We start from the raw sequence: 26,921 nt of genomic DNA, 5'->3' as shown, positions 1-26,921 counted from the left end.
GATAGAAAGTTGTCAGAACACACAGTGCATCACAGTTTGCTGCGTATGGAGCTGCCTGGTCTAAAACAGGTCAAAGTGCCCACTGCCGAATGCTCCTTCAATGGGACTATGGAGCAATGGAAGAAATTTGCCTGGTCTGATAAATCATGTTTTCTTTTAGATCAGGTGGCTGGCCAGGTGTGTGCGCCGTTTATCGGGGGGAAGAAATGGCAGCAGAAAGCTGGCTGGTGGAGGCAGTGCTATGCTCTGGGTCTTGGCATTCATGTCAATGATCTCTAGGTACCACCTACCTAGAGATTGTTGCAGGCCACATACACCCCATTCATGGAAATTGTGTTCCCTGATGGCAGTGGCCTCATTCAGCAGGATAATGCACCCTGCAAAAATTGCTCAGGAATGGTTTGAGGAACATGAGAGAGTTCAAGGTGAAGCCTTGGCCTCCAAAGTCCCTAGTTCTCAATTAGATTCAGGATTCAAGGATTGGCAAATCTGATCCATTGAAACCCAACTGCGCAACTTGCAGGGCTTAATGGATCTGCTGCTAATGTCTGGATGCCCAATACCACTGGACACATTCAGAGGTCTTGTGGAGTCCATGCCTCAACGCATCAGAGCTGTTTTGTCAGCATGAAGGGGCCTACACGATATTAGGCAGGTGTTAATTGTTTTGCTTAGGAGTGTATATTCCCTCTGTCATGTAACTCCGCCCCACACACATTTACCTTTTTTCATCCCTTTCCACTTAACCACTTTATGTAGGCCATACTTCCTAATTTGTGAAAAATCACTTATCAATTATTGATTCTGCCACCTCTTTAACGGTCTATATCAAAAAGGGTGTTTTTTTATGATACATTTCATATTGGATTTCTCCTGTTGCTTTTTGTGTCACTGCATAGTATTGCTTTCAATTGTAAGCTTATGGGCAGGTCTTACATAGTACTTTGTATGAAAACTGCTACAAATGTTAGACAAGAGCTGCTGAAGACTTACTACATGTGCTACAAAGCAATAGGAGTGAAACACATTACCGTTCAATTCTCTCTTGATAGCCAAGTCAGCAGGACACGAATTGCTGGTGACACCTACAACAGTGTCACTGAGAGAGTTCTCACTGTACAGCCCCAAGTGACTACTGGAAAAAGGAAGCTGCAAAGAAAACATATAAATGAACAACCATAATGATGTGGGTATTCTTAGATTTAAACTCAGTTTTAATATTACTCTCTTATGTATGTAATTGTTTAGTATATATGCCCATTTAACTTTACATGCCTTCTGTTTTGAACCAGATTAAAATTAGACTTGATATTAAATTTTTCTTTCAGTGGACTCTTATTTACATCAGTGTGGAAGCTTCACCATGGAGTTTTCACTTGTTCCACCTTAAACCTCCACGTTATGAAGGTATATGGATATATATAATAGGGATATATATATTTACATCCGGCTCTGGGCACAATGTGGACATATGTTTGTAGAGCCGCCAAGAGGATATGATACCTGGACTAGTGCACGGTTAGTGACGTAACAGAGGGCTCTTGCAGAATTGCCGTGAAACGGCATCTGGCTAATTGGGATCCCTATTTAACAGAGATGCAATGCAGGGCAAATTTACACCTGATGGAGAGGATATACGGTAGTTGAAACGCATTTATCTTTGGTCAGTGTATGAAGGAATATAACTGGCTACTTTTCCCTGCTTTATTTGGTCAGCCTTTTTTTTTAGATTTTATATTGAAAGCATTGTATGCGGTTATATCGATAAATCATGTTTTTTTTATCATTACCATTAAAGTTGGATTTGCATTTCAGTCTAGTACCCTATAAGGGCACTATTATGCTGTACATACAGAGCTTGATAGTGGCTCTAAATCATGAGTGGTTCTATGTTTGAGACCCCTAGTTTAAGGGTTTCTGTATTTGAGACCTATATGTATTAATAGATTGCCCTGTTAAGATTTTTTTTTCTGTTATCATAAAGATATATTGATCTACTACTTTACAGAGGATCCTTTATACATGTGTAGAAGTAGCAATATATTTTTGGTGTTTTACACTGTGCGTTCTCTCCTTTATCTTCTATATTTTAACCAAAATGATGTGATGCCAAGTATTGTTTATACAGAATGTAAATACGAGTAAGCATAGCGCGTAAGCGTAAGCAATCTAACCTTGTGAGTGAGCATAGTGTGTACAGATGTAATCAAAAGAATAAGCATTACGTATGGAGAATATTAAGAGGACAGTCTAAGCAGTGTAACCACTACAGTGCATTGTAGTGGCTGAGCTGAGAGGAGACCTTGGGCACTAAAAATATTCTGCCAAACTGTTTGCAAATAGTTTGACACTTACCTTTTTTGTCAGGGACTAGTGCCATGTTTTATTGACTGTGAGTTGTCACGAATGCCCTTAGCCACTGAATAAGGTCTAAGGTTGGTGTGAGTTGGCATGATAATGAGGAAGCATGAATTTAAAGGGACACTATAGTCACCCAGACCACTTCAGGTCAATTAAGTGGTCTGGGTGCCAGGTCCCTCAGGTTTTAACCCTTTACATGTAAACATAGCAGTTTCAGAGAAACTGCTATTTTTACATAGCAGGGATAATCAACCTCTTCCTGTCTCTTCCCTGTCTTCCTGACAGCCGCTAGATGCGCATCTGTGACGCTGGATGCGAAATTCGCATCCAACGTGCAGAACGTCCATAGGAAAGCATTGAGAAATGACGTCGGCGGGGGAGGAGAGGTCACCGGTGCCGGATAAAGTTAAGCTGCTGAAGGGGTTTTAACCCCTTCAGCGCCACGGGAGGGGGTCCCTGAGGGCACTATAGTGTCAGGGAAACCGCTTTGTTTTCCTGACACTATAGTGATCCTTTAAGCTTTACTATAGCAACTCAGACTCAGCAAGTGAGACCATGGGCGCATCACTAAGCAAGATAACTGTCATACCATTTGCAAACTGATTGATAGATTACCACATGACTGCACCCAGGAACTCTTGGCATCTTGATTCCTATAGTGTACTGTAGTGGTTATGATATTTAAAGCGTCTTTTTTTACATGAGAATGAGCAAAATGTCTAGAAAATGTAAACATAACACTGTACTGACTGTAAAACAAGCATACATATATGGTAAAAATACACATACCGTGTTTGGCATTGAGAGTGCAGGCTCTGGGTACCCAAACATTTCATCTAGACTCATGATGTTATCGATGACACCGTCCATCTAATGGAGATTGGAAGGAAAAACTCAATATATTTAATATAAATATGATATTAGACAATGTAATAATTAAAACAAGTCTTAAATTGGCTTTGTCATAAAAATAGCCTATGCCAAATAGTCACATTTTATACATTGTGTTAACTGTTCAATCTGTGCAGTTCTTTTCTTTTTCAAATTACCTTGACTATTTGGGTTTCAAAGTACCATTTCATGTTTTCTGGAAATCTGACTCTCTCCCCCCCCTTCACCCCAATAATCTCACTATAGCTTTGTTTGCTGAATATATATTAACTGATTTACAGTTTTTTGTTTTTTCTGGTTTGCTAAAATACATTTTGCAGTGACATGGCCACTTTAACAACAGTGATACAAATCCTGTCCTGTACTAAGCTTGGCTCATTCACACTGGAACGGTTACGTTGTGGACCTTCTCTCTAATTTTTCTTTACATCATATGCAAGGCTGTGAAGGCAAAGTGGGGTAACAAATGTAAATAACTTTCACCCCATTGATGCCATGATAGCTGAACAGTTTGTTCACATGTGCCTTTGAGGGGTTAAGGTACCATAAATGCTCATATAGCATTTTACAAGAAGATAACCTAGTCTCCTGGTGTGTGTCTGGAGCATCAAGGGAAGATTGTACTACTTGTATCCAAAAGTTCTATGGGGGTGTATGATATTAACTTATCTTGGTTAACATAACTCCTTACCCCAGTAAATGGTAACATTTACTGTGGCAAGGAAAATGGAAACTGGCATAGAAAAGTGACTTTTCAACTTGGCCTCACACTACCCTTTGATAATCAGTATTTAGGAAGGTTATTAACTCACAGAACAGAATGCAATAAAAGATTCAATATTGTCCACAATCACCTCTCTTTCTGTATTGGTGCATAGGTTCATTCTGGACATTGGACTGTTGGGGGCACTGTTGCCAGCTGAGGACGAGAGTCGTGCTGCCTGGTGAGCAGGAGAAGGAGGAGCAGGCGGTGGCTTTGGGGACAGCCTATGGGGACTTAGGTGGGAAGCAAACTTGTTCCCATAAGTATCAGAAATGAAGTCTCGAACCTTCTTGTCCCGAGATTGCTGCAGATGGTAAGAGGTTGGGTTCTCAAGGTGTGTCTGAACCTGTAAAGAGTTTCACGGAAAAGATGAGAAACGACACGCAAACAACAAGACAGGAGACATACAGGTAAATCCAATAAACACAGTGTTATAGGACAAACGAAACCTACATTTCTCTCAATAAAAGTATTAGGAGTAACGAATAACCTTTAAAGGGACACTAAGCACCAAAAGAAAGTTAGCTTAAATAAGTGGTTTTGGTGTCAAATCATGCATCTGCAAGATGACTGCTCAATTCTCTGTCGTTTAGGAGTTAATCACTTTATGTAGCCTTAGCAAAACCTCCCCTGCATGTGACGTATACAGGGTCCATTCGCACTTCTGAGAGAGACCTAATTTTTCAACTTCTTCTATTGCAAAGTGTTTTTTTTTTTTGTCAATCTTTATTTTATTGAGGCATGTGATTATGGTGGTACAGAATAAAGAGAGGGAGACATGCAAGGGTCATACAGGTTGTACATATCACGATAAATTGCAATATCTCCGCAGATTAACGGCCTCATTTTATATTTTATAAACAAGCTTAACTGAGAAAGTGCATAGTAAAGTAAAAAGGTCAAGATGATGGACATTCAGTGTGTTAAACATGGCTTGATAACATATGTTTTTAGCAGTAACAGGCGAGTGATTGTCATATTATAGCATAGATTTTTAAACAATGGCGTGTTGAGAGTTACCTGCACATTTTTGTCATTTAAGGAAAACACGTTTAAACATTTCGATAAGGATCTAAGTAGTATATGTTTCCAGCTTAGTTCAGTAGATTTTCTGCGCTTATTCCCAGCCTATAATAATGTCAAGATGATTATCTATATTTGTAGATTGTTATACACATTATTTTAACTCGCTAAGCAAACTGTATTGTTAGAGTAAGAGCAAACAAACAGGTGAGAGCACCCAATGGCCAACAGCTGTGGACTAGACACCCCATTACATACAAGGCTGCACAATGTCACTGCAGATTAGACAACGCTTCTGAGTGACCAAGGTCACATTACTAGGAGAGGTGGTTGCCATCTGGTCAGGTCTGACTGTAATTCAGGACTTTAACTGAATACTTAAGCAGTGTAACTCTATAAGATTGAAAAAACTGAGTGCTTTAAAATTATTTGTGATCATTATAGACCTGCATATTTAGCAGTAGCATTTTTAGGGTGCAGCGTTGGTTTAGAATAAGCATTTATGCAGTATGTATGAAATCAATAATGCCAACTAAGCTAATGTGGAAACAATAACAGAACAGTGTTAATTTGCAGTCATCTTTCTTGGCGTTGGGAGGGTTGTCAGAGTCCAGTAATGTGCTGTACCGTGGTATACCAGGGGTGCATTTCAGACACACTCAGGTCCGCGGTATGTTCATCCGACACCGTGTATGTGCTTCAGGAGATAGTCAGTGAGGTGTCCCAGTATGGTGTCTCCGTTCTTCCCCTGGTTGTTCTGCGCCCGGTGGCAGTCTTCGTGATGGGCTCCCCCGCCTGGTGTGTGTGTGCGGACGCTTGCTGCACTTAACCGGTGGTGGTGTACGTCGTTGCAGACGGTGTGGGTCCATTTATTTGGGAAAGTCTGCTGCTGGCCCAGTGGATTTGTTGCCTCCGGGTGGCCTTCTGGCTGGCTATGTCTGCAGCTCTCGCCCTGGCTTGTGTGGAAGCAAGTGCCGGTGTCCGTGGGGCTTGGCGTCGATTCCCGCCGTATGAAGTGCCGGCGTTGCCCCCTAATCGCCCCTCTGGAGGCCCGAGGAGGATTCCAGCTCATACTTCTTCTTGTCTTCGGGCGGATCCATGCCGCTGCTTCCCTCCTCGCCCGCCTGAATGCCTGTCCCTGGGTGTGGAGCTTTGTGCAGAGGTGAGCAATGAGTCTGCCGCAGAACTCTGCTGGTATAGTGAGTGCTTCGTCCCAGACTGCCTGGTTGCCGCCATCTTGTTTGGACCTCGTGGGTCCCGTTTAGTAGTAGCTTGGTCTCGCAAAGGGGTTGTCGTCCCCAGAGAGGACCGGGATAACCCCCGCCGGTCCAAAGGGGGGGGTAGCAGGGCTGTGCTCTGTCTGCGCTTGTATGCGGGCTGTGGGCCGGGGGATCGGCCGCCTCCTCCATGCTCCAGACCCCGCTTAGGCCGCGTGGCCGGTGCGGACTTTCCCGTGGCGGATTGGTACCGGACTGGTACCATTCTGCTCCGCGTGTGGCACTGGTTCGATACCTGGGTAGCTTGTGTCGTGGATCGTATTAAATCAGGCAGATTGTGCATTTTAGTGCCCTCTGGTACAGGAGCCCTTAGAGGACACGTCCGGCCATCTTGGCTGTCAGGCCCCGCCCCGCAAAGTGTTTTTAATTCCAGAGAGAACACCATCTAAAGAACTTACTGAATATGAGAAAAATAAGTTTTCATGGATGCTGTGTGATTCACAGCCAGTGGAGGTATGGCTAGGGCTGCATACATAGAAAAAAAGTGAATTAACTCTTAAATGGCAGAGAACGGAGTTATGAGATTGGAGGGGCATGCTCTATACACCAGAGGTCCTCAAACTCCGGCCCCCCAGATGTTACTGAACTACAACTCCCATGATTCTTTGAATTACATAGATAGCCAGGGAATCATGGGAGTTGTAGTTCAGCAACATCTAGGGGGCCGGAGTTTGAGGACCCCTGCTATACACCAAAACTGCTTCATAAGCTAAAGTTGTTTTGGATCTTAGAGTATACCTTTTAATACTATTGAAAGAAAACCATCAAGACAGCGTTATGCCTCACGCACAAGTTAAAAAAGAAACCAGTGGGAGAACGTAATTGAATGAAAAGATTATAAGTGAAGCCTACTTGGTTCATTGTGAACAATAGAGGCACACCACAATAGACAAAATAGCATCTATCATTACACGTATATACTATTCTATGGACATAGTAGACTTTTTTGGTTTAAACCCCCCCCCCCCCAAAAAAAAACATGTCCTGTATTAATTAATCAATATTGAAAAATAAACGTTACGATTCCATTTAAGTATAATCTAGATTGTAATGCGACTTGCCCTTATTTTGCCTCTCACTATAGACATCTTATCTTCACAGTGGATTTCTTAGTTCTTCTCACTTATGATATATATGCACTTTATCGGACACTGTTTTCTTACGGTCTAGAATTGTAAAATCCTAAATAAAGAATCTTTAAGAAAACTAAAGTATAATCTAGATAAAAATAAGCCTCCGATCAATATTACAACAGATTAATATTTGTATGTAAGGTCCTATAACTGTATTACCTTAAGAACTTCCATGGGGACAGGTGGTGGTGGCTGGAAGGATGCTGGAGTGCTGATAGCAGGGGATGAAGTAGGCGGTATAAGTTGATGCTGCTGCAGGAAGTGTTGTTGATGTTGCATCTGTATCCGTTCTCTTTGCTCTTCCTGTTGCGCCTGTTCTCTCATCAGCTGCATGCGCAGCCCAATGCGAGACGCCATGATTGAAGGTGTACTTAAAACTTATGTCAACAGAAATGTGTGCCCTGTAAGATACAAAAATATATAAGACTGAGTGGGTGGAATATATATATATTTTTTTATTATTATTTATATAACGCTAGAAAATTCCGTAGCGCAATACAACATTATATAAATGTATATACTGCTAGCCTACAATGTTTTTATGCAAAAAGCTTTAAGTATACTAAATGTATAGTTTACATGCTTGCATACATAAAACATTGAAAAAAAGCAAATTTTGCTTTATTATGTCCATGTTGGTCCGTGAAATTGTAAATTAATTAAAAGTGAATTTCTAATTTTAAGCCAACATTTGAGAATTGTTTCAGTTTAACAATAATGAACCATCGTTCATAGAGTATATATAGCCGATAATCAAAACAAAATAAGAGCTGCTGTTATGCAACATGAGATAAGAACAAATCGGCTCATCAAATGCACCACTTCCTTATCTTAAAACCACCACCTTTGTTTATCTTATTTCCTATTGAGAGATACCAACAATCACTAAATTGGCAGTCAACTAGGGTGATTGGTTTTACTTTTGACGAAACACTAAAGCTTAAAAGGTGCTTCTTAAAAATAAACATTATAAAATAATACATTATTCTCACTGAGCAAGTCGAGTATGGATCTGCATACAAATATCAGAAACACGTGTACTTAAAGGAACAATCTAAAATTAAAAGTAAATATGTATGTATTTATTGCACTAGTTAGTTACTTCGTCAATTTAGCTGCCAGCACTTTTAAATTAGAAGAATACATATAAAAAGTAATTAATTTACATTTACTGGTAATCCAGCACTGGGACAGTCTCCTCCAGAGTTGTGATGATCTCTGGTCCAATCCAATGTTTCTCATACAGAAGCCTTGGGAACCTATGACCCAAGTGCAGCAATTGCTGTGCTCCACCAATCCGATGCTTCTCGTAGAGAGGCCATTAAGCCAATGCTTCTCTATTAGAAGCATGAACAGCTCTTAGCTCTGCATGATGACAACACAAAGCACAAAGAACTGTTTTAACAGTATCATTTTTCATTGGCCATTATTTACAGTAATATATGGTGATTTTGGTTCTTAGAATCTCTGTTTAAAGTGCTTCTGTCATTACAGAAAATACCACTTTAATCTTCAGTGCACCATTAAAAACAATTAAATGTTTAGTTTTTTTTGTTTTTCACAGCGGTCTTGTAGTTTTATGATATTTTAAATAATACATACAATATCCATTACATGTGGTAAAAATTAATTTCCATAGGGGCAGGACCTGACCAGCATGGAGGTTAGACGTGCTTTAGCAGAGCTCCTCAGAAATCGGGTCAGTTCAAGTCAATTTGAGCCCCACAAAGCTTGAAATAGATGACAAAAATCGACTTGCCTAACCCACGACTGGGCCGGGAACCGACACTGTGGTATGTGACCCCACTGGAGCCTGATGGCCACACTCCTTGAAACATGAGGCTTGTGTGTATGGGGCGGGAGAGGCGACAGGTCCGTTGGGGGTGATCGCGGTCTATCCCTGGAAAGCAAACCTGGCTTAGAGGGAGCGCAGGGCAAAGCCACACAAATAAGCCTACAACCCAGCGTGACACCCATCATGGCTGACGCTACGTGTCTCCCCAGCCCCACTTACTCACACCACAAAGTCCTACACAGGCTGGACGCGCTATTTGCCAATTTCTGGTGCAAACTGGAGGGCAGACCACAGCCTCACAACAGCCAAGCAGCCATCTACCCAAGATGCTGCCTTAACATTGGAGGAAGGCTCCAAAGGTCCTGACTGTAAAACAGGCCTCATCATGGCACAAGAAGCTAAAAATCTATATGAAGCGCCATCGGGGACAAAAAGCACAATGGTAAGAAAGCAAGACCCAACAAGCTCATATGCCCCACCCGAAGGTTCCTGGGTCCAGAAGACTGCAACACCTCGCTCCACTCCTGATTCTGACACTGCATGGAGACCAGCCTCTTCTATCAACACTTGGGCACGGAGACCCGCACTGCCTTGCTGTGTTGCAGAAATGCAGGGTACCCCCGGCAGGCATCGGCTGAATGAGACACCTGAGCCTGAGCAATAACTTCTGCCATGGACGCTTTGCTGAGACCCATATGTAGCATAGGGTGAAGACACCAGACAGAGGTTATATCAAACTAACTTCATCTCACATTCTGTGGTAAAATGTACCTGTTATTTGTATGTTTGTCTCCTAGTCTACGGTTAGGAATTGCATGCTACTACTTATGGGCATAATGCCCTCAATCTAACTCAGTCTATACAACTAGTGCTTTACCTCATGTTTTAGACTGTTGACCTACTAAAATCCAGCAAAAACACGCTAGCTATACTCTTTGTTCAATATCTGGCTATTGACAGGATTTCTTTACTCTTGACTAACTTTAAAAAAAAAAAAAAAAAAAAAGTGCAAGTCTCTTACCATGACCTATAATGTACCTGTATTTTCTTTCAATCAATCATACTCCTTTTCTGGTTTGCCCCTCAATCATTTCCCTCTTCACGACTTATTCTACAACGGTTACACAGCATACAAAATTGTAATGGGATTTAGGCAAATGTCTATTATTATAATGAGTACATTTCTAAATAAAACATACAAGACAGACAACATTACTTGCTCATAAATGTAGCGCTCAGTACGGTGAAAGAACCACTTAAAGTGGACCTATCACAGGAGTTGTATCTCTGAAACAGCCTCATGTTATACAGTGTGTCGAACAATATAATTTTAATTTTGGTCATTCCATCCTGTTTTTATGTTTTATTTGATACTGTGTGAAACACACTGTTGGGAATTTTCAGTGGTAAATGTTTTACTTGATGAGCAATATTGCCCTCTGGTGGATTCACATTACACAACAATATAAAGATGCACAATTTTTGCAGTAAATGGGAAAAAAAATTAAATAATAAAGCAACAAAAAAAGTGATTGTGATTGCACTTCTTTCATCACCCAGCAGGATCTGAGACACAAACTAGGAAATGCAAAACCAGTTGTATGTTTCTCACAAAGCCCTATTTGCAGATGTACATGAGTATTTATATATTTTTTAAAAAAAAAGATAAACATTCAGTAAAATACAAAAACAATTGACAATCTGTACGTGGTATAAAGGAAGTGTTAGGTTTCATGGTTTGTGTATGCTGAAAGGGATTCTTTAGTGTTCGGTATACAAATTTGTATTCCAAACACTATAGAGCCACATGGCCCACCTCTCTCTCTCCGGAAGCTATAGGGTTAAAAAAACAACAACAACACAATTTTATTTACTTTATTTACTCACCCGATTCCAGCGCCCTGCATCCTCTGACATAGAATGATGTGGGGGGCCAATGCATATGCATGCCGAACGTTGCAAGCACATTAGGCACTTCCCAAAGAAAAGCATGCTTCAATGCTTCCCTATGGGGATTTCACCGATGTTGGATGCCCTTTTAATGCAGAGCGTGAGGTCGTTCAGCATCATTTAGGCAACCAAAACTATGTTAGCAACCAAGAAGCGCCTCTAGTGGATGTCTTATAGACAGCCACTTGAGGCAGTCTTAGTCTTGCAATGCAATTATTGCGATTTCTCAAAAACTGCAATGACTTCCACTGCCTTTAATGAGATAAAGAGGTCTGGGTGCCTATAATGTCCCCTTAAGTACCTGAAAGCTCCATTGGCTTTCATTTACTTGCAAAAAAGTGCTTCTTCAATTTTATTTATTTATGTCTAAATGAATGAGATGCAGCCAGTGGGCACATGACTGGAATTCATATATCACTCCCACTGGAATCAACAGGAACACTAAGATTGGGGGAAAGGTATTAAGAGGTAAACAAGTGAGCAATCAAATCAGTTATTACATGATTAATTATTTTTATTTTCCTATTGAGTGGATGACCAGTGTCATTTTTACTCTTGAGTAAACTATCTTGGTAATGGTAATGCCCTGCTCCTTCAAGCATGGTTTCTATGTGAAGATTACCTCATGAATCTATTCCCTTTTCTTCTTCTCCTTTCCAAGTAATATATAATAATGTACGATCTGTGCACTTTTGTTCCTATTTGTGTTAATATTTCTGAATAATATCTGATTTAGTTTTTGTAACCTATATGCAAATATATACTTTTGTTTTGGTAATCCTTGACAAATGCTTTTATGTATATCTATTTATTGTGTTGTACTCTGGACACTTAACTCATTAAATAAAAATTTGCCCCCACTTTGTCTTAGTGAATTTTAGTATTTCGTTGGAATTTCAATGAAATTCCAACACAGCCAGCATTTCATAAAAATGCTATCTTTATAAAACACCAAGTGACGGAGCGTAATTTGAAGCTGAACATTTCCAAAATTGGACAGGTGATCCAATAACTAGTCACTGAATCCAAACTGGCTAAAAAAAGTACCTATTTGCAAAAAGCTGAAACTTCAGGGTATTTAAGAGCATTTTGACAGACATGTTTAATTTATGTATTTTTTCCACACACTTCAATTTCACAGAACATTTGTGTCATACTACCATAACAAAAAACAAAAACTGATTTCTATTTTGCTACTGAGCCTGCTTACAGCAAGACATAATCAGTTGCCAGATTTTTGAGAAGTTCTAGGGTCAAATTTAAAGGATTCTAGGGTCAGTTTTAAAATTCCCAGTATCATTGAAAGATTTACTGGGCTAAATGCACTTACCGTATATACTCGAGTATAAGCCGACCCGAATATAAGCCGAGGCCCCTAATTTTACCCCAAAAAACTGGGAAAACTTATTGACTCGAGTATAAGACTAGGGTGGGAAATGCAGCAGCTACTGGTAAATTTCTAAATAAAATTAGATCCTAAAAAAATTATATTAATTGAATATTTATTTACAGTGTGTGTATATAATGAATGCAGTGTGTGCGTATGAGTGCAGTGTGCGTATGAGTGCAGTGCGTGAGTGCGCAGTGCGTGTATGAATGCAGTGCGTGAGTGCAGTGTGTGTGTGTATGAGTGCAGTGTGTGTGTGTATGAGTGCAGTGTGTGTGCGTATATATTAATTGAATATTTATTTTCAGTGTGTGTATATAATGAATGCAGTGCGTGTGTATGAGTGCAGTGTGTATGAGTGTAGTGCGTGTATGAGTGCAGTGTGTGTGTATGAGTGCAGTGCGTGTGTATGAGTGCATGAGTGCAGTGTGTGTGCGTATATATTAATTGAATATTTATTTCCAGTATGTGTATATAATGAATGCAGTGTGTGTGTATGAGTGCAGTGTGTGTGAGTGCAGTGTGTGTGTGAGTGCAGTGTGTGTATGAATGCAGTGTGTGTGAATGCAGTGTGTGTGAGTGCAGTGTGTGTATATGAATGAAGTGTGAGTGTGTGTGTTTGTGTATGTGTTGGTGGGGGTGGGCATTTGATATATTATTAATTATTAATTTTTTATATTATTATTATTTTTTGTATTATTATTTATTATTTAATTATTATTAATTTTTTTTTTTTTAATTATCTTTTTTTTTCCGTCCCCCCTACCTGCTTGCTAGCTGGCCAGGGAGGGGGGCTCCTTCCCTGGTGGTCCAGTGTCATTGGTAGTTCAGTGGGGGGAGAGGGGTGCTGGCAGAGCTGTACTTACTTGTCCTGCAGCTCCTGTCAGCTCTCTCCTCCTCCGCGCGGTCTATACACACACTGAAAATAAATATTCAATTAATATATACGCGCGCACACACTGCACTCATACACACACTGCACTCATACACACTCGCGGCTCTCGCGAGACTTACACTGGGAGCTGACCGAGGTGCTGAACGGACGGCGCGGAGGAGGAGAGAGCTGACAGGAGCTGCAGGACAAGTAAGTACAGCTCTGCCAGCACCCCTCTCCCCCCAGTCTGTATTATGGCAATGTAAATTGCCATAATACAGACTGACTCGAGTATAAGCAGAGTTGGGGTTTTTCAGCACAAAAAATGTGCTGAAAAACTCGGCTTATACTCGAGTATATACGGTAACTCCTATCATGAAATGCAATTTGCTTAAAGGACCACTATAGTGCCAGGAAAACACTCGTTTTCGTGGCACTATAGGGCCCTGAGGGTGCCCCCAGCCTCAGGGTCCCACTCCCGTGGCGCTGAAGGGGGAGGAAGGGGTTAATCCCTTACCTTTTTTCCAGCGCCGGGCTCCCTCGGCGCTGGGACTCTCCTCCCTCTTCTGACGTCCCTGGCTGAATGCGCATGCGCGTCAAGAGCCGCGTGCGCATTCAGCCAGTCTCATAGGAAAGCATTATCAATTATCAATGCTTTCCTATGGACGCTGGCGTCTTCTCACTGTGAAAATCACTGTGAGAAGCGCGGAAGCGCCTCTAGCAGCTGTCAATGAGACAGCCACTAGAAGCTGGATTAACCCTATTGCAAACAAAGCAGTTTCTCTGAAACTGCTATGTTTACTGCAAAAAGGGTTAAACCTAGCTGGACCTGGCACCCAGACCACTTCATTAAGCTGAAGTGGTCTGGGTGCCTATAGTGGTCCATTAACAAAATAACTTTGACAATTTACTGTCAAATGTATCAGTAAATACATTTTCCCCCCACATACATATTCAATATTAATGAAAAATTTCACAGGTCATGTATACATTAGTATTATGTTGCAACTCCTGAGTACAGCAATGCCCCACATGTATACAGTCAACTGATTTCTGGGGAACTTATAGGGTCAAAATGGAGACTTGCATTTTTGCTTGGTTTCCAGAGATGCTATTTGTAAAAGTGACACTATCTGTTACCATACTGACCACCATCACATCTGGATACTACTTCTAACCCTAACAAACTCTAATACTATGTAATCCTAACCCTTAGTAAACCTGTTGCCTACGTAATCCTAACAACACACTATTTAGTAGACTGCCCCCCAAGCTGACTGACTGCTGTGAGAGTCACAGTTACTACAAGTACTTTTTACCGACGTACCCTTTAGGCGGTTTGTCATTAATTGCATAATTATTATTATTTATAAAGCACCAGCAAATTCTGTAGCGCTGTACAATAATGGCAACAGACATACAGCTACACTGCACTCTTCATTCAAACATATTTGATGACGTACATGCTAATGTTACACTCTGCACATATTTACATTTTATTTTTCATGAGAGCGATTGGGCCTGAGTGACCAGAAATTTCAAATATGAAGCCTGAACAGGAGGAAGTGGACATGTCTTCTCATGGCCACATGTGAGTGACACAAAATTAATCACTGACATGTCTCGTCATGGCCCCAACACTTTTGTAGCCACTGAGGACATCATTATTATAAGGAGTATAAGCTCACAGACCCACCAGGAGCCAACGCTTTCATTCGCACACAAATAGCATGTGTATACAACTACTTGTCGCCTAAAACAGGCCATTTCATTTAAATCAAGTGGTCTGGGTGCAGTGGTCCTGTATTTGTAACTCTGCAATGTAAAATAATGCAATTTTGTAGAAAGTGCAATGTTCACATTGCGGAGTTAAACACACCTCTAGCAGCTGTGTTTCTGAGAGCTACTAGAGTCTGTCCTCCACAGCAAATCTCAGTCATGTGACATCTACGAGGAGCATTTAATTGTAAAATTGTCTAAGCAGCCGAATGACGTGCAAAGTCATGCAGGCAGCAGCACCGATAAGAGTCTTGCTGCTAGAAAAAAGGTAAGCAAAAAGCTTTTTAAAAAAATATTTTTATTGCTGTTGGGGGGAGGAAAGCAAGTAATAAGGTGGGGTTCCTTTCACCACATCGAGGTATATACTGTAGAGCAAACACACAAGGGACAATTATACGATTGGCAACCCACAGACCCAGGCAGGGCAGGACTGTACGGACACAGTATGCTGAACGCAACTTTTTTATTTTATTTAATGCATTACAAAGATACTATTTTAAAAATATGCAAAAATGGAAATAACTAAAATTAAATTACCTTTTAAGTTCCTAAAACTCCAGTACTTAAAAGTGTCTTCAGGATATACTTCTCCTAGACCAGGAATCCTTGAACCTCTCTTTCTGGTCTATGCTTTAAAAATTCCAGTCAAATCTATCATTGACAAGGCTGGATGGCAATGATAGACTTAGAGTTCTAGGCTTATCAGCCCCTGACGTTTCAGTCTATCATGACTATCTCAAACTATCTCAGTTCGGCTATGGACGCTATGTGCTAGGAAGAACAACGTTTCAAAATGGTTTCACAGAATACTGGAGAACTCATGTAGTCACAGCAATCTGTAGTGGTTAAGGTGCTTAACAAGCCCCTTTAACTCCCAACTCCATCAAGTTAAGAACCACACGCCATCGATTCTGCTTGCGATGTGTCATTATTACTCTCGGTCTGTTTTACCTGAGGAGCCATCTGTTAATATTCAGGAGACGCATTGAGAATGGTTGGGAAGTTGAGTCACACAGGGCTCAGAGTCAAGCGAACTGGCCATCAGGCAAACTGGGCAAATGCATGGTGGGCAGTAGTGGCTGTGGGCCAAGGCTGACAGGGGAGATCAAAAGATCTTCCCTGCTGACCCATGCAGGGCCAGCGCTATCCAAGCGCCAGTCTTGCTGTGTGCCTTCACTTGCCGGTGGGGATATCAAAGATCTACCTCAGCAGCTCACTAGTACTTCACTGCAGGAGAGGAGAGGGAAGGAGGACCCAAGACGCTCCATCAACCATGGCAGTTTACAGCATTGCAATACTCGAAGGCAGCATTTCCCAATTAATGTTCCGCGGATTTGTCAATACCAATTGGGGTTCCGCAAAAAGTTTAAAAAATAAAATGGTCATGTGTGTTTGCTAGTGAGAATGAATGTGTGCTTGTCAGTGAGTGTGTGAGAGTGTATGTGTTTGTCAGTGACAATGTATCTGTTCTGGTCAGTGAGAGTGTACATGTATGTGTGTGTCTGTAAAAGAGTGAGTGTTTTTATGTGAGAGTGTATGTGTGTCTGTCAAAGAGTATGTGTCTTTGCCAGTGAGAGTGTATGTGTGTGTCAAAGAGTATGTATGTCTGAGTGTATCAGTGTGTGTATCTGTGCATCAAGGTTTGTGTATGTGTCACTGTGTGTGTATCTGAGTATGTGTATCTTGTTGATCAATGTTGATACACTATTTCAGTTTATGTACGGTTTATTTACTGTTGTAATGGATCCCCTATACTCATACAGAGTATATCCGCTGTAAGTATCCCTGATGCAGTGATTATAGTTCCTGGTTCCAAGCAGAGTAGTGATTAGAGCTCTCCAATCCCCCAAACATGAGCCTCGACTTCATGAAGGGGTAAAACGAATGTGTTTAATGGGAGCCACACACTGCCTTTTATGTAACTCCCTATGCAAGGGGTTTCCTTAAACATATTCCAGGGGCATCCCCTCTGGACCTAAGAGGGAACTAGTTACAAGCAAACATTCCACACACTCCTCTGTGCCTGAAAGATAATTACCTGAGCACTCAAACATATGATTAAATTATTGCTCAGCTACAAAAACATACAATATAACAAAAAAAAAATACCCCCAATACACATGAAAACCCCACAAAAGTCACATCTCCTGATAGCCCCAATCTAGGTGACCAACATATCCAAAATTACCAAGATCGGTTCAGGGGTTCGGGATTTTCACGGAAGTCACATTTTTGACCGACCGTGCACATAGTCCTATGCCCAAAACAGTTCCAGGAAATCAGTTCGCAGGAACAAGATGGCTGCCACCTTCTGGTCGTTCATACTAATGTGGCCACCCAGACGAACACATAGAACACTGCAGTGGAAATTGCTACAAAGTATCAACTGGACTTAACAAGCACCCGGGTGGTCTCTGGTTGGTGCGGCTGTTCGGTTCCCGAACAATACAAGCCAAATTGCACAAGCCGTGTATTTTGCATGGCCCATAATCCTGGGGCAAGAGGCTGGCTCACAGGCTCATCCAGGAGCCTGTGACGAGCTTTGGTTCGTCACAACTGTTTCATATAAAACAAATGTCAAGATGTATTAATTTGCTCCTATCTCTGCCAACACAAACTCACAAATTACAAACTCTGGATCCCTTACACACACGATCCCCTGTATGCAAATACAACATTCCCTCAAGACACACACAATACAGCCCCTATGCAAAATCTCACTTCACCCACTACACAATGCCCCATAAATATATTCCCCTATATATACACACTATGCCCCCTATATACATACACACACTCTTTCTCTCATGATCCTAGCCACACATTACACCACGACACACAAAACAGCACAACACAAACAACTCACTCAACATTTACGCAATCCCACAAGCAATCTCCAAACACATGCACAATACTCTCTCCTAGTCCCTTTGTCCTCTGGCATTCAATGTATGGAAACACCAGAGACAAACACCGGGCCATTTTCTCATGTGAGAGCTCTTAAGTAGGACTCTGCGCATGAGCTGCTTTGAAGGGCATTGAACAAACATGCTCATTTACAGGAGAGGAGCAGTGTCTGAGGAATATAGAAGCATGGTATCCTAAGTGGGAAAACATTTCAGATAGTGATGTGCAATGGGATTTCATGAGTGCAGCGACATAGTAATGTTTAGAACACTTGCAATAATATATAAAAGTATTCCTGTAAGTGAACTTCCCAGTATTTAAGTTTCCCTCCCAATGAAACTAGAATAACCTTTCTATATAAGGGTTGAACATTCTCCTTAGTCTTCACTCATGGTGCACAACATGCTTTTGTGGTATCACAGACTTTATTGAGGTGATACTGTAAGGCTACCCATAGCACATGCCCACCCCTGACTTTACTGGCTGCTGGGGTGGAACAGTAGTTCTTCCTGTTTAAGGTGAGTAAAGATGGGTGTCCATATGAGTACAGTCAATGATTCTACCCCTTACATTTCTTATAATGGGTCTGGGTGAAAGCTATGTACATTTATGTTGCTAAAGCTGTATTGTTAATATTGTGCCCTTACATGAATAAAATGATTGGGGTGTCTTCAAGTGGATGTCAGCCAGCAACTTGGCAAATTTCTGGAATGATGTCAGTGTACTCTATGATCTCAAAAAAAGCCTTGTGTGCCAGCCACAAAGGGTGGTACATAGTGCTCACCTCTTCTGCAATATTGCCAAAGAGAATAACCCTGGTTTTATAGGCATGGTCTTCTGTACAAGGATTCCTGATGGAACAGGTTCAGAGAGTTTATCAAGCACCTGTAGTAGGGGGACAAAACAAGTTTTGGCTAGGTGCTGGTGTTTGGTCACCTGAGCCGGCAGTCTGCATTTGTGCTACACAATCACCCAGAACTGCATGCACAAGCCTGCGAGTAACATCATGGTGATAGTGCATGAACACAATGGCATTTTATTTCTTTAAAATGCAGTAGGTCCCATAACCGCGTTATGATTGGCTGGCATCTGCCTAATATCAATCTGAGATGTGTGCATAGTCCATTCCCAAGTTTCTAAATGGTGTGTGGTGACATGGAGAGGGTTATATATTGAATATGTGAACTCTGATGTCCTCTCTCCATGTGTTTAGATCTGCATATGTGTAGTGTGGTTGTGGAGACATTAAAAAAAAATATTCTCATTATCAGCCTCTGTAAAGGACAAGAGAGAAGGTTTTTTTTAATAGGATAAGGGTTATACATGATGTTTTCCTGACAGTAGAAAGGGCAAAAAAAGAGATCCACCCCATCCTCCATACGACTGAATACCATGATGTTGCTGACCAGCAGCCTCTATGGTAAAATCAATTGTCTGAATAGATACTATGTGGATGTCCAATTTATTACTTATACAGCTTAAAATGTCTATTAGGTTTGTACAGCTCAGATTTTTTATCTTTTAGATTTATTTAAACTCTGTCGCTTCCACTGTAACTTGTTTGGCATTGCCATAGGTTAATGCTACCATGTTTGATCAGGAATAAGGAAAATAGTTTCAGACTTACTGTAGCCTTCTCTTCCTGATCATTAACCATGGCAGCATTGCGTTGTTGCTTTTTTTTTTCTATAATAGATGTGAAGCTAATTACAAAGATTGAATGAAGGGGATCTAATTATACCAATTTCAGAGTCTGTCTTTCTGCTGTGACGGAAGGCGCTAACCCAAAGGTTTATGCTGCCATGGTTAAAGATCAGGAAAAGAAAATTACATCAGGTATTAAACAATTTCCTATTAGTGGACGGCAGCGGTAAATAAGTGGTGAGCAGTAATCAAAAACCTTGTTTTAAAAGGCCCCTTTACCAGGAAACTAATATTTTTTTCTGATTGAATTTTCTTTTCACCTACAAAAAAGTCCCTTGTGTCATTTCTAACTTTATCATGTGATGAAATCAAAAGTGACAAGGGGAACTTTGACAACTGCATGATCACTTACACAACATTTATTTCTAAACCAGCTGTTTTCATATAAGACCACCATCATATCATCTGCAAACACGGACATTCTCATTTAAAGGAGCAATAACTTTAAAATATGAATATTCTTTTTTTAAGTTAGCCGTGTTCCTTTGTGTATGATAAAGCCGAAGACCTTTGAAAATCAGAAAAATGAAGGCTCGCCTCTAGTGACTGTCAGCCTGACAGCCACCAGAGGAGTGGTATAGGCAAAATATAAACATTGCCATATCTCCAAAACATCACTATTTTACAATGTCATCTAGAAAAACGTCATGCTTTTGGTATTTAGAGGGTGCCTTTACAAAGAACTGAATAAGGTAAACACCAGAGCTCGACTGTAAACACGTAGACAATATTCTTGAAAATAGAGATATAGTCATACATCCAAGTACAGTTTATTATATCTGCCCAACCAGCATGTTCTTTTGCAAAACTGTAAATAATGTGGATAATATTTCTACTGAAAGAATGGCTTATTCTAGGAAACAGAAACTTGAACTGCAAAACTTGCTGATGTAATGTTTAAGGGACTAGTTTTGTAAATTACCAAATAACAATAAAAAATAATTTATCTAATAAGAAGAAAGGTGAAATCAAGCACATGCCATGTGGAACAATCAACACTACAACGGTATACTTTATATAATCCTGGATACAAACTGACAAAACTCCAAAAATACATAAATGCACTCCAGCCTACTATATATATATATATACACACACACACACATACACACACGCACACACAAACATACTTATGGAGTGCATATATATATATATATATATATTTTTTTTTTTTTCTATAGAACATTCGATAATTTGGACAAAATAAGTTTGTTTTGAATAGGACACTCTTACACCATAATCACTACAGCTTATTGTACTTGTAACTTTTCAAAGATGTTTAGGGTGCAGTTATTTTTTCAGTAGCCTGATTAAAAACAGATCTCAGACGGCCTCCCCCCATGCTGATAAATGATTAGGGGCATATGGGCAGATTACACAAAATGTTAACTAGTGTCAACAGTTTCTCATGAAATGGTCTGTTTTCTTTTAAATTTATATAAAAAAAATATAGCAAATGGCACCGTAATCCAATTTAGACCAAGCAAAGCCAGGGCAAACAATGCAAGCGAAGAGCAGAAACAATGTTGAAATTTCTCTTCTGGACGCCAGCCGCAAAGGACAGAGTGTATAACAACGAGGACAAGGAGGTAAAATGGAGGCATCCATTATCGGGATTGAGGGGTGTGGATTTTTACATTTAAATATATTTTTCACACCTCACAAATACATATTTGTCAACTATAGGGAAAAGTAAACATCATATTAAATATCCTGGAAAAGCACATTTGTGAAGGGTGAATATTAAAATTAAAGGACCACTATAGTGCCAAGAAAACAAACTTGTTTTACTGGCACTATAGGATCTTTAGGTCTCCCTCACCCTCAGGATCCCACTCTCGCCAGGCTCAAGGGGGCTAAACTCTTACCTTTCTTCAGCGCCGGGCAACTCTCCTCACTCTACCGACGTCAGCTCTGAATCAGTCCATAGGAAAGCATTTCTCAATGCTTTCCTATTGACGTCAGCGTCTTCTCACTGTGATTTTCACAGTGAGAAGCACGGAAGACAGCCACTAGAGTGAGACAGCCACTAGAGTGAGACAGCCACTAGAGTGAGACAGCCACTAGAGTGAGACAGCCACTAGAGTGAGACAGCCACTAGAGTGAGACAGCCACTAGAGGCTGGATTAACCTTCAGTGTAAACATAACAGTTTCTCTCAAACTGCTATGTTTACAGCTGCAGGGTTAACCCTAGATGGACCTGGCACCCAGACCATTTCATTGAGCCTATAGTTGTCCTTTAAATGTAAAAAAACATTCCTATAAATCAAGCATGTCAAACATGCGGCCCACAGTGAATATATTTGCGGCCCACCTGCCCTGGGGCCGCTTTCAGCTGTGGCTGCGAACAGCAAGACAGGAAAATATTTCAAGATTTTTGCTCTCCCGGCCATAAGAGGTTAGTGTGGCTGTGTGTCTGCTAAGCAGACCAGAGCAGTCACTCCGCCTTCCCCCATGCTCCCAGTGCCAGAGGAGCGTCTGGCCTGCTTCAGCAGGGTAGGAGCTGGAACTGAAGGACGAACAGCAAATTGTTAGGTAGGAGAAGAGGGGCCAGTGTATTAATTTGAGGGAGGGGGGTGCACTATTAATTTAGGGGAGGGGGGCAGTGTATTAATTTGAGGGAGGGGGCCAGTGTGTTAAATTGGGAGAGGGGAGTGTATTAATTTAAGAGAGGGAAGCGGCAGTGTATTAACCTTGGGGAGGGAGGGGGTGTCAGTGTATTAAATTAGGGAATGGTGGCAGTGTATTTATTTGAAGGAGATAGGGGGGCAGTGTATTCTACTGGTGAGGGGGGGGGGGCAGTAGGTTAAATTGGGGGAGGGCAGTGTATTAAAATAGAGTGGTGGGAGTGGGGGCAGTCTATTCAATTAGAGTAGAGGGAGGAGGGGCAGTGTATTATATGAAGGGGGCAGTGTATGGTGGAGTGGATGAGTGGAGGGAGGAGGGGCAGTGGATTTGTGGGCAGTGGATTAGAGTGGGAGGAAGGGCAGTGTGTTAGATTGGGTCTGCATGGAGGCGCTGAGCGCTCCCAATGGAGATGCTGATAGGCTGCGCAGCTTTTTGCCACACATGCACAATAGCCTCCCAATGCTTTCCTATGGGAATGCATTGGATTTGCTGAGATCATCAAATTTGATGATCTCAGCCAAAGTGAAGAACACACTCATAGGACTTCATCAAAATCAACAAGATAACATCATAATTTTTTTAACAGCTGTGCAACAGCATACAATCATCATTTCAGTCCCATCACCAAACATTTCTTCATATGTCAAGGTAGTTGGACTGAAACGTTGTTTATATGCAAATGCATTTCTTAAAATAAATTTGCTCTTTTGTTTATTTTAAAGCCCTACGAGCGTGAGGACGTCCACTGGCAGTTAGGCAACTTTTTTATACTGTACTTTTCTAAATAAACCTATGTTTCTATGGAAACTGAAGTTTGTTTTTTGCGGCCCACATAAACATAAACCTTGTTTATTTGGCCCGTCTTAGCCTTTGAGTTTGACATGCTTGCTCTAAATCCTGCAATTGAGTGCCACCATCTTAACTACCTGGGAATTACTGTAATACACTCTGTCTTTTGCAGACAGGATAGAAAAAACTTACAGTGTTTTTATTTATCCTCCTCCGCAATATTTACCGCATTTAAAAGAAAACATATTACTTTATGGAAAAAGGTTAACAAGTTATAGGTATTTTCAGTGTTTTTTCAATAGTATAATTTCCATTGAGGTGACAGTTCCTCTTTAATGGGAAACAGTACTGAAAAGTATGTCTGGGATTGTGATGTCTCTGAAGGTAGACTGTATTATAGTTAGTGTCCCATTGCCTGGGTTCTGGTAATCTTATATAAAGAAAAACAACCAGTCTTCAAGCTGCACAGTCACTAGTGGGGTCCCACCCAAGGAAATGTGTCTGCTTTTATGGTGGATAGCGGCTAAGGAAAAACATGGTCCGTGGAAGACCTCTTCATTTAAGCAATTGTGATTAATTCATTGGGTTTTCTATACACAGTACTACATGCCAACTATAAAACAAGTCTGGAATACTTCATATACTTGGGTATTATCCTTACCACCCCAATTAACGACCTCTATAAAGCTAACTTTCCACAATTGCTAGAGGCAATCCATAGGGACCTAGTGACATTAAATAATTCTCACTTTAAATGGTTAGGGAGAATAAATATCATAAAGATGAATGTACTGCCGCGACTCCTATATCTGATGAATACCACAACAATTGTGATACTGCAATCCTTCTTTAAAACCCTAACATCCATTTTTAGCCCATTTATTTGAGCTAACAAACTACAGAGAATAGCATATGACATACTTACTAGACCTAAAGGAAGAGGAGAAGTGGGCCAACCCAACATATCACTCTACCACGAGTCATACATTTGGGACGAATAGTGGACTGGTCTCTCCAACCACCCATAAACTATGGATCCCCAAAGGACAACAACAAATAAAAGTCCCAATACAGGCCATACCGTGGCAAATGGAAGCCCACAAAATTGCCAACGATCACACCGACCCTTACAATCTGGAAGAAACTCACACACTTGCCAGATATGTCACCTTCCCCTTCTCCTAAATACCCGATATCTCACAATCCTCTATTCTGTGCAGGGCAAAAAGGTCTCCTATTGTCTCCTGGAAACAGAACAGGGAACACACCTTACACTTCCTTATCAAGCGTGATGGGAGACAAGGGACTACTCCCTTTAAAGGAGCACTATAGGGTCAAGAACACAAACATGTATTCCTGACCCTCTAGGGTTAAAACCACCATCTAGCCACCCTGGTCCCCTCACGCATCCCTAAATATAGCAACATCCTACTTGTATTCAAGTGTGCAGCTGCATACATTGTCCCTGTTTCCTTTAGACCTGCCCACTGCCTGCTGACATCATCAGAAGTGGTAGCCTGATCCAATCACAATGCTTCCCCATAGGATTAAAATAGAAAATGGTAAAAAAGGGAGAAGAAATAATTGAAAAAAATGCTCAGAATCACCAAGTGTGTGTCACTCCAAATCACACTAATAAAATCAACAAAATATAATAAACAATATAGTGAGAGCAAAAAAATTTGGTACATAAACCAAATGTGAATAATAAAACATGCAATATTACCATGTTCCCTATAGGATTGGCTGAGACTGACAAAGAGGCAGATCAGGGGCAGAGCCAGCACAATTCAAACATAGCCCTGGCCAATCAGCATCTCCTCATAGAGATTAATTGAATCAATGAATCTCTATGAGGAAAGTTCAGTGTCTGCATGCAGAGGGAGGAGATACTGAATGTTTGGATGCATTTTAGGCAGCCATGACCCAGGAAGGATCTCTAACAGCTATCTGAGGAGTGGCCAGTGAACTTATCACTAGGCTGTAATGTAAACACTGCATTTTCTCTGAAACAAGCAGTGTTTACAGCAAAAAGGTAGTGATTCTACTCACCAGAACAAATTCAATAAGCTGTATTTGTTCTGGTGACTATAGTGTCCCTTTAACAGACATGATGCACCGAGTCTACCCAACAATAACACAAACTTTCCAATATTCACCCCCCACCTTTTTTTTTTTTTTTAACAAAGATTTAGCATAGACAATTCGAGACCCCACTAGAGATCAAAAAATGGACTACAATATTCCACAACACTTTCCACTCACACTCTAGTGCCTACTTACACAAAATTAATTATAAAGTCCTTTCTATCTGATACACTACTCCACTTAACATACACCATTATGACCCCACGGTTTCTGCAACGTGCTGGAGATGTGGGATAGACCCAGGCTCATTCCACCATATATGATGGTCTTATACGAAACGTACGGCCTTCTGGTCAAATGTTCATGACATTGCGAAACAGGTCACCAAAATTAAAGGGACACTATAGTCACCCAGACCACTTCAGCTCAATGAAGTGGTCTGGGTGTCAGGTCCCTCTTGGGTTAACCCTGCCTGATGTAAACATAGCAGTTTCTGAGAAACTGCTATGTTTACACCTGGGGTTAAGCCAGCCTCTAGTGTCTGTCTTCCGGACAGCCACTAGAGGCGCATCGGCAATGATTGAGGCATGCGCATTCGGCGCATGTGACATCAGACAAGGATGCTGACGTCGGCGGGGGAGGAGAGGTAAGGGAGCCCGGCGGGGGAAAAGGGTTTTAAGGAAATTCAAAAACTCTTTTCTTTATTTTATGCTAGCCAAATCAGTAATCACTAAACTTTGGAGGTCCACTGATTGAAAACTTCTGCACGCTTGAGGAAGATGGTCGTCATTAGACAAACCCTACAAATTCGTTAAAATATGGTCCCCCTGGCAACAGTTTCTAAAAGGTTCTACCTCTAGTAACCCCGATAAAACAAAGTCTAGTACTAATTTTGGTTAATAGACGCTGGGACAAAGGCTATACCGATAGGCTAAAGCACCTATATCTCCCCTAGAGAGGTGGAGAATGAGTGGTCTCTATTTCTTTTCTCTTTACATTCCAAGTTTGGAACCCTTCGTTTTTTGCTTCTCTCTTTTATGCTTTCTATTTCCTATCACAACAATTGTGATTATTCACATCTGTACTAATACACCAGGGAACACATATGTGGTAACTTTCTGTAAAAACAAACTGATCCATCTTAGTGCCCGGCTCCGGTGTATCTTTTATTCATATCGTCTGTATAATTACCAAGTTATTATCATTGCACTCACTCTATGTAACTGTATGTACAACTGCTCTGATACTGTTACTTTCATCTTAATGCTATTATTTGGGATTATCATAAACACATGTCAGTAAATAGATAAAAACAAGTCTGGAACAAATTCTGTCTTCTAGTAGTACTGTGCCCTAAATCAACCCTAATTACGAAATGTAAAAAAAAAATAAAAAATACCCCCCCCCCCAAAAAAAGTCCCACATTAAATTGGAAATGTGGCAATTCTATTTTCATATATGATTAAATGACCTATGCATGTTAATTGCGGACAGATGGAATATCTGGGTAAACTAAAGTTGCCTCTCATCTTTTTTAACAAAATGCATTCAGAGATTATGCAATAGTTTCA

General features: G+C 40.9%; 1 protein-coding gene across 2 annotated transcripts in view; it reads right to left on the bottom strand.

The window, feature by feature from the left end:
• The window catches only part of TFEB (transcription factor EB), a 78,927-nt gene that overhangs the window by 5,095 nt on the left and 46,911 nt on the right, over window positions 1–26,921 (bottom strand). For both annotated transcript variants that reach the window (XM_063451685.1, XM_063451693.1), the window contains exons 2-5: window positions 7,608–7,849; window positions 4,107–4,361; window positions 3,151–3,231; window positions 1,032–1,149 (exon numbers count right to left, since the gene is read on the bottom strand). In XM_063451685.1, coding sequence (XP_063307755.1) covers window positions 1,032–1,149; window positions 3,151–3,231; window positions 4,107–4,361; window positions 7,608–7,805 — 652 coding nt within the window. In that variant the 5' untranslated portion in view covers window positions 7,806–7,849. The remainder of the gene's footprint in view (window positions 1–1,031; window positions 1,150–3,150; window positions 3,232–4,106; window positions 4,362–7,607; window positions 7,850–26,921) is intronic.

This window comes from Pelobates fuscus, chromosome 1 (assembly GCF_036172605.1).
Source record: "Pelobates fuscus isolate aPelFus1 chromosome 1, aPelFus1.pri, whole genome shotgun sequence".
NCBI classification, from domain to species: Eukaryota; Metazoa; Chordata; class Amphibia; order Anura; family Pelobatidae; genus Pelobates; species Pelobates fuscus.
This window is presented reverse-complemented; position numbering and strand designations above follow the sequence as displayed.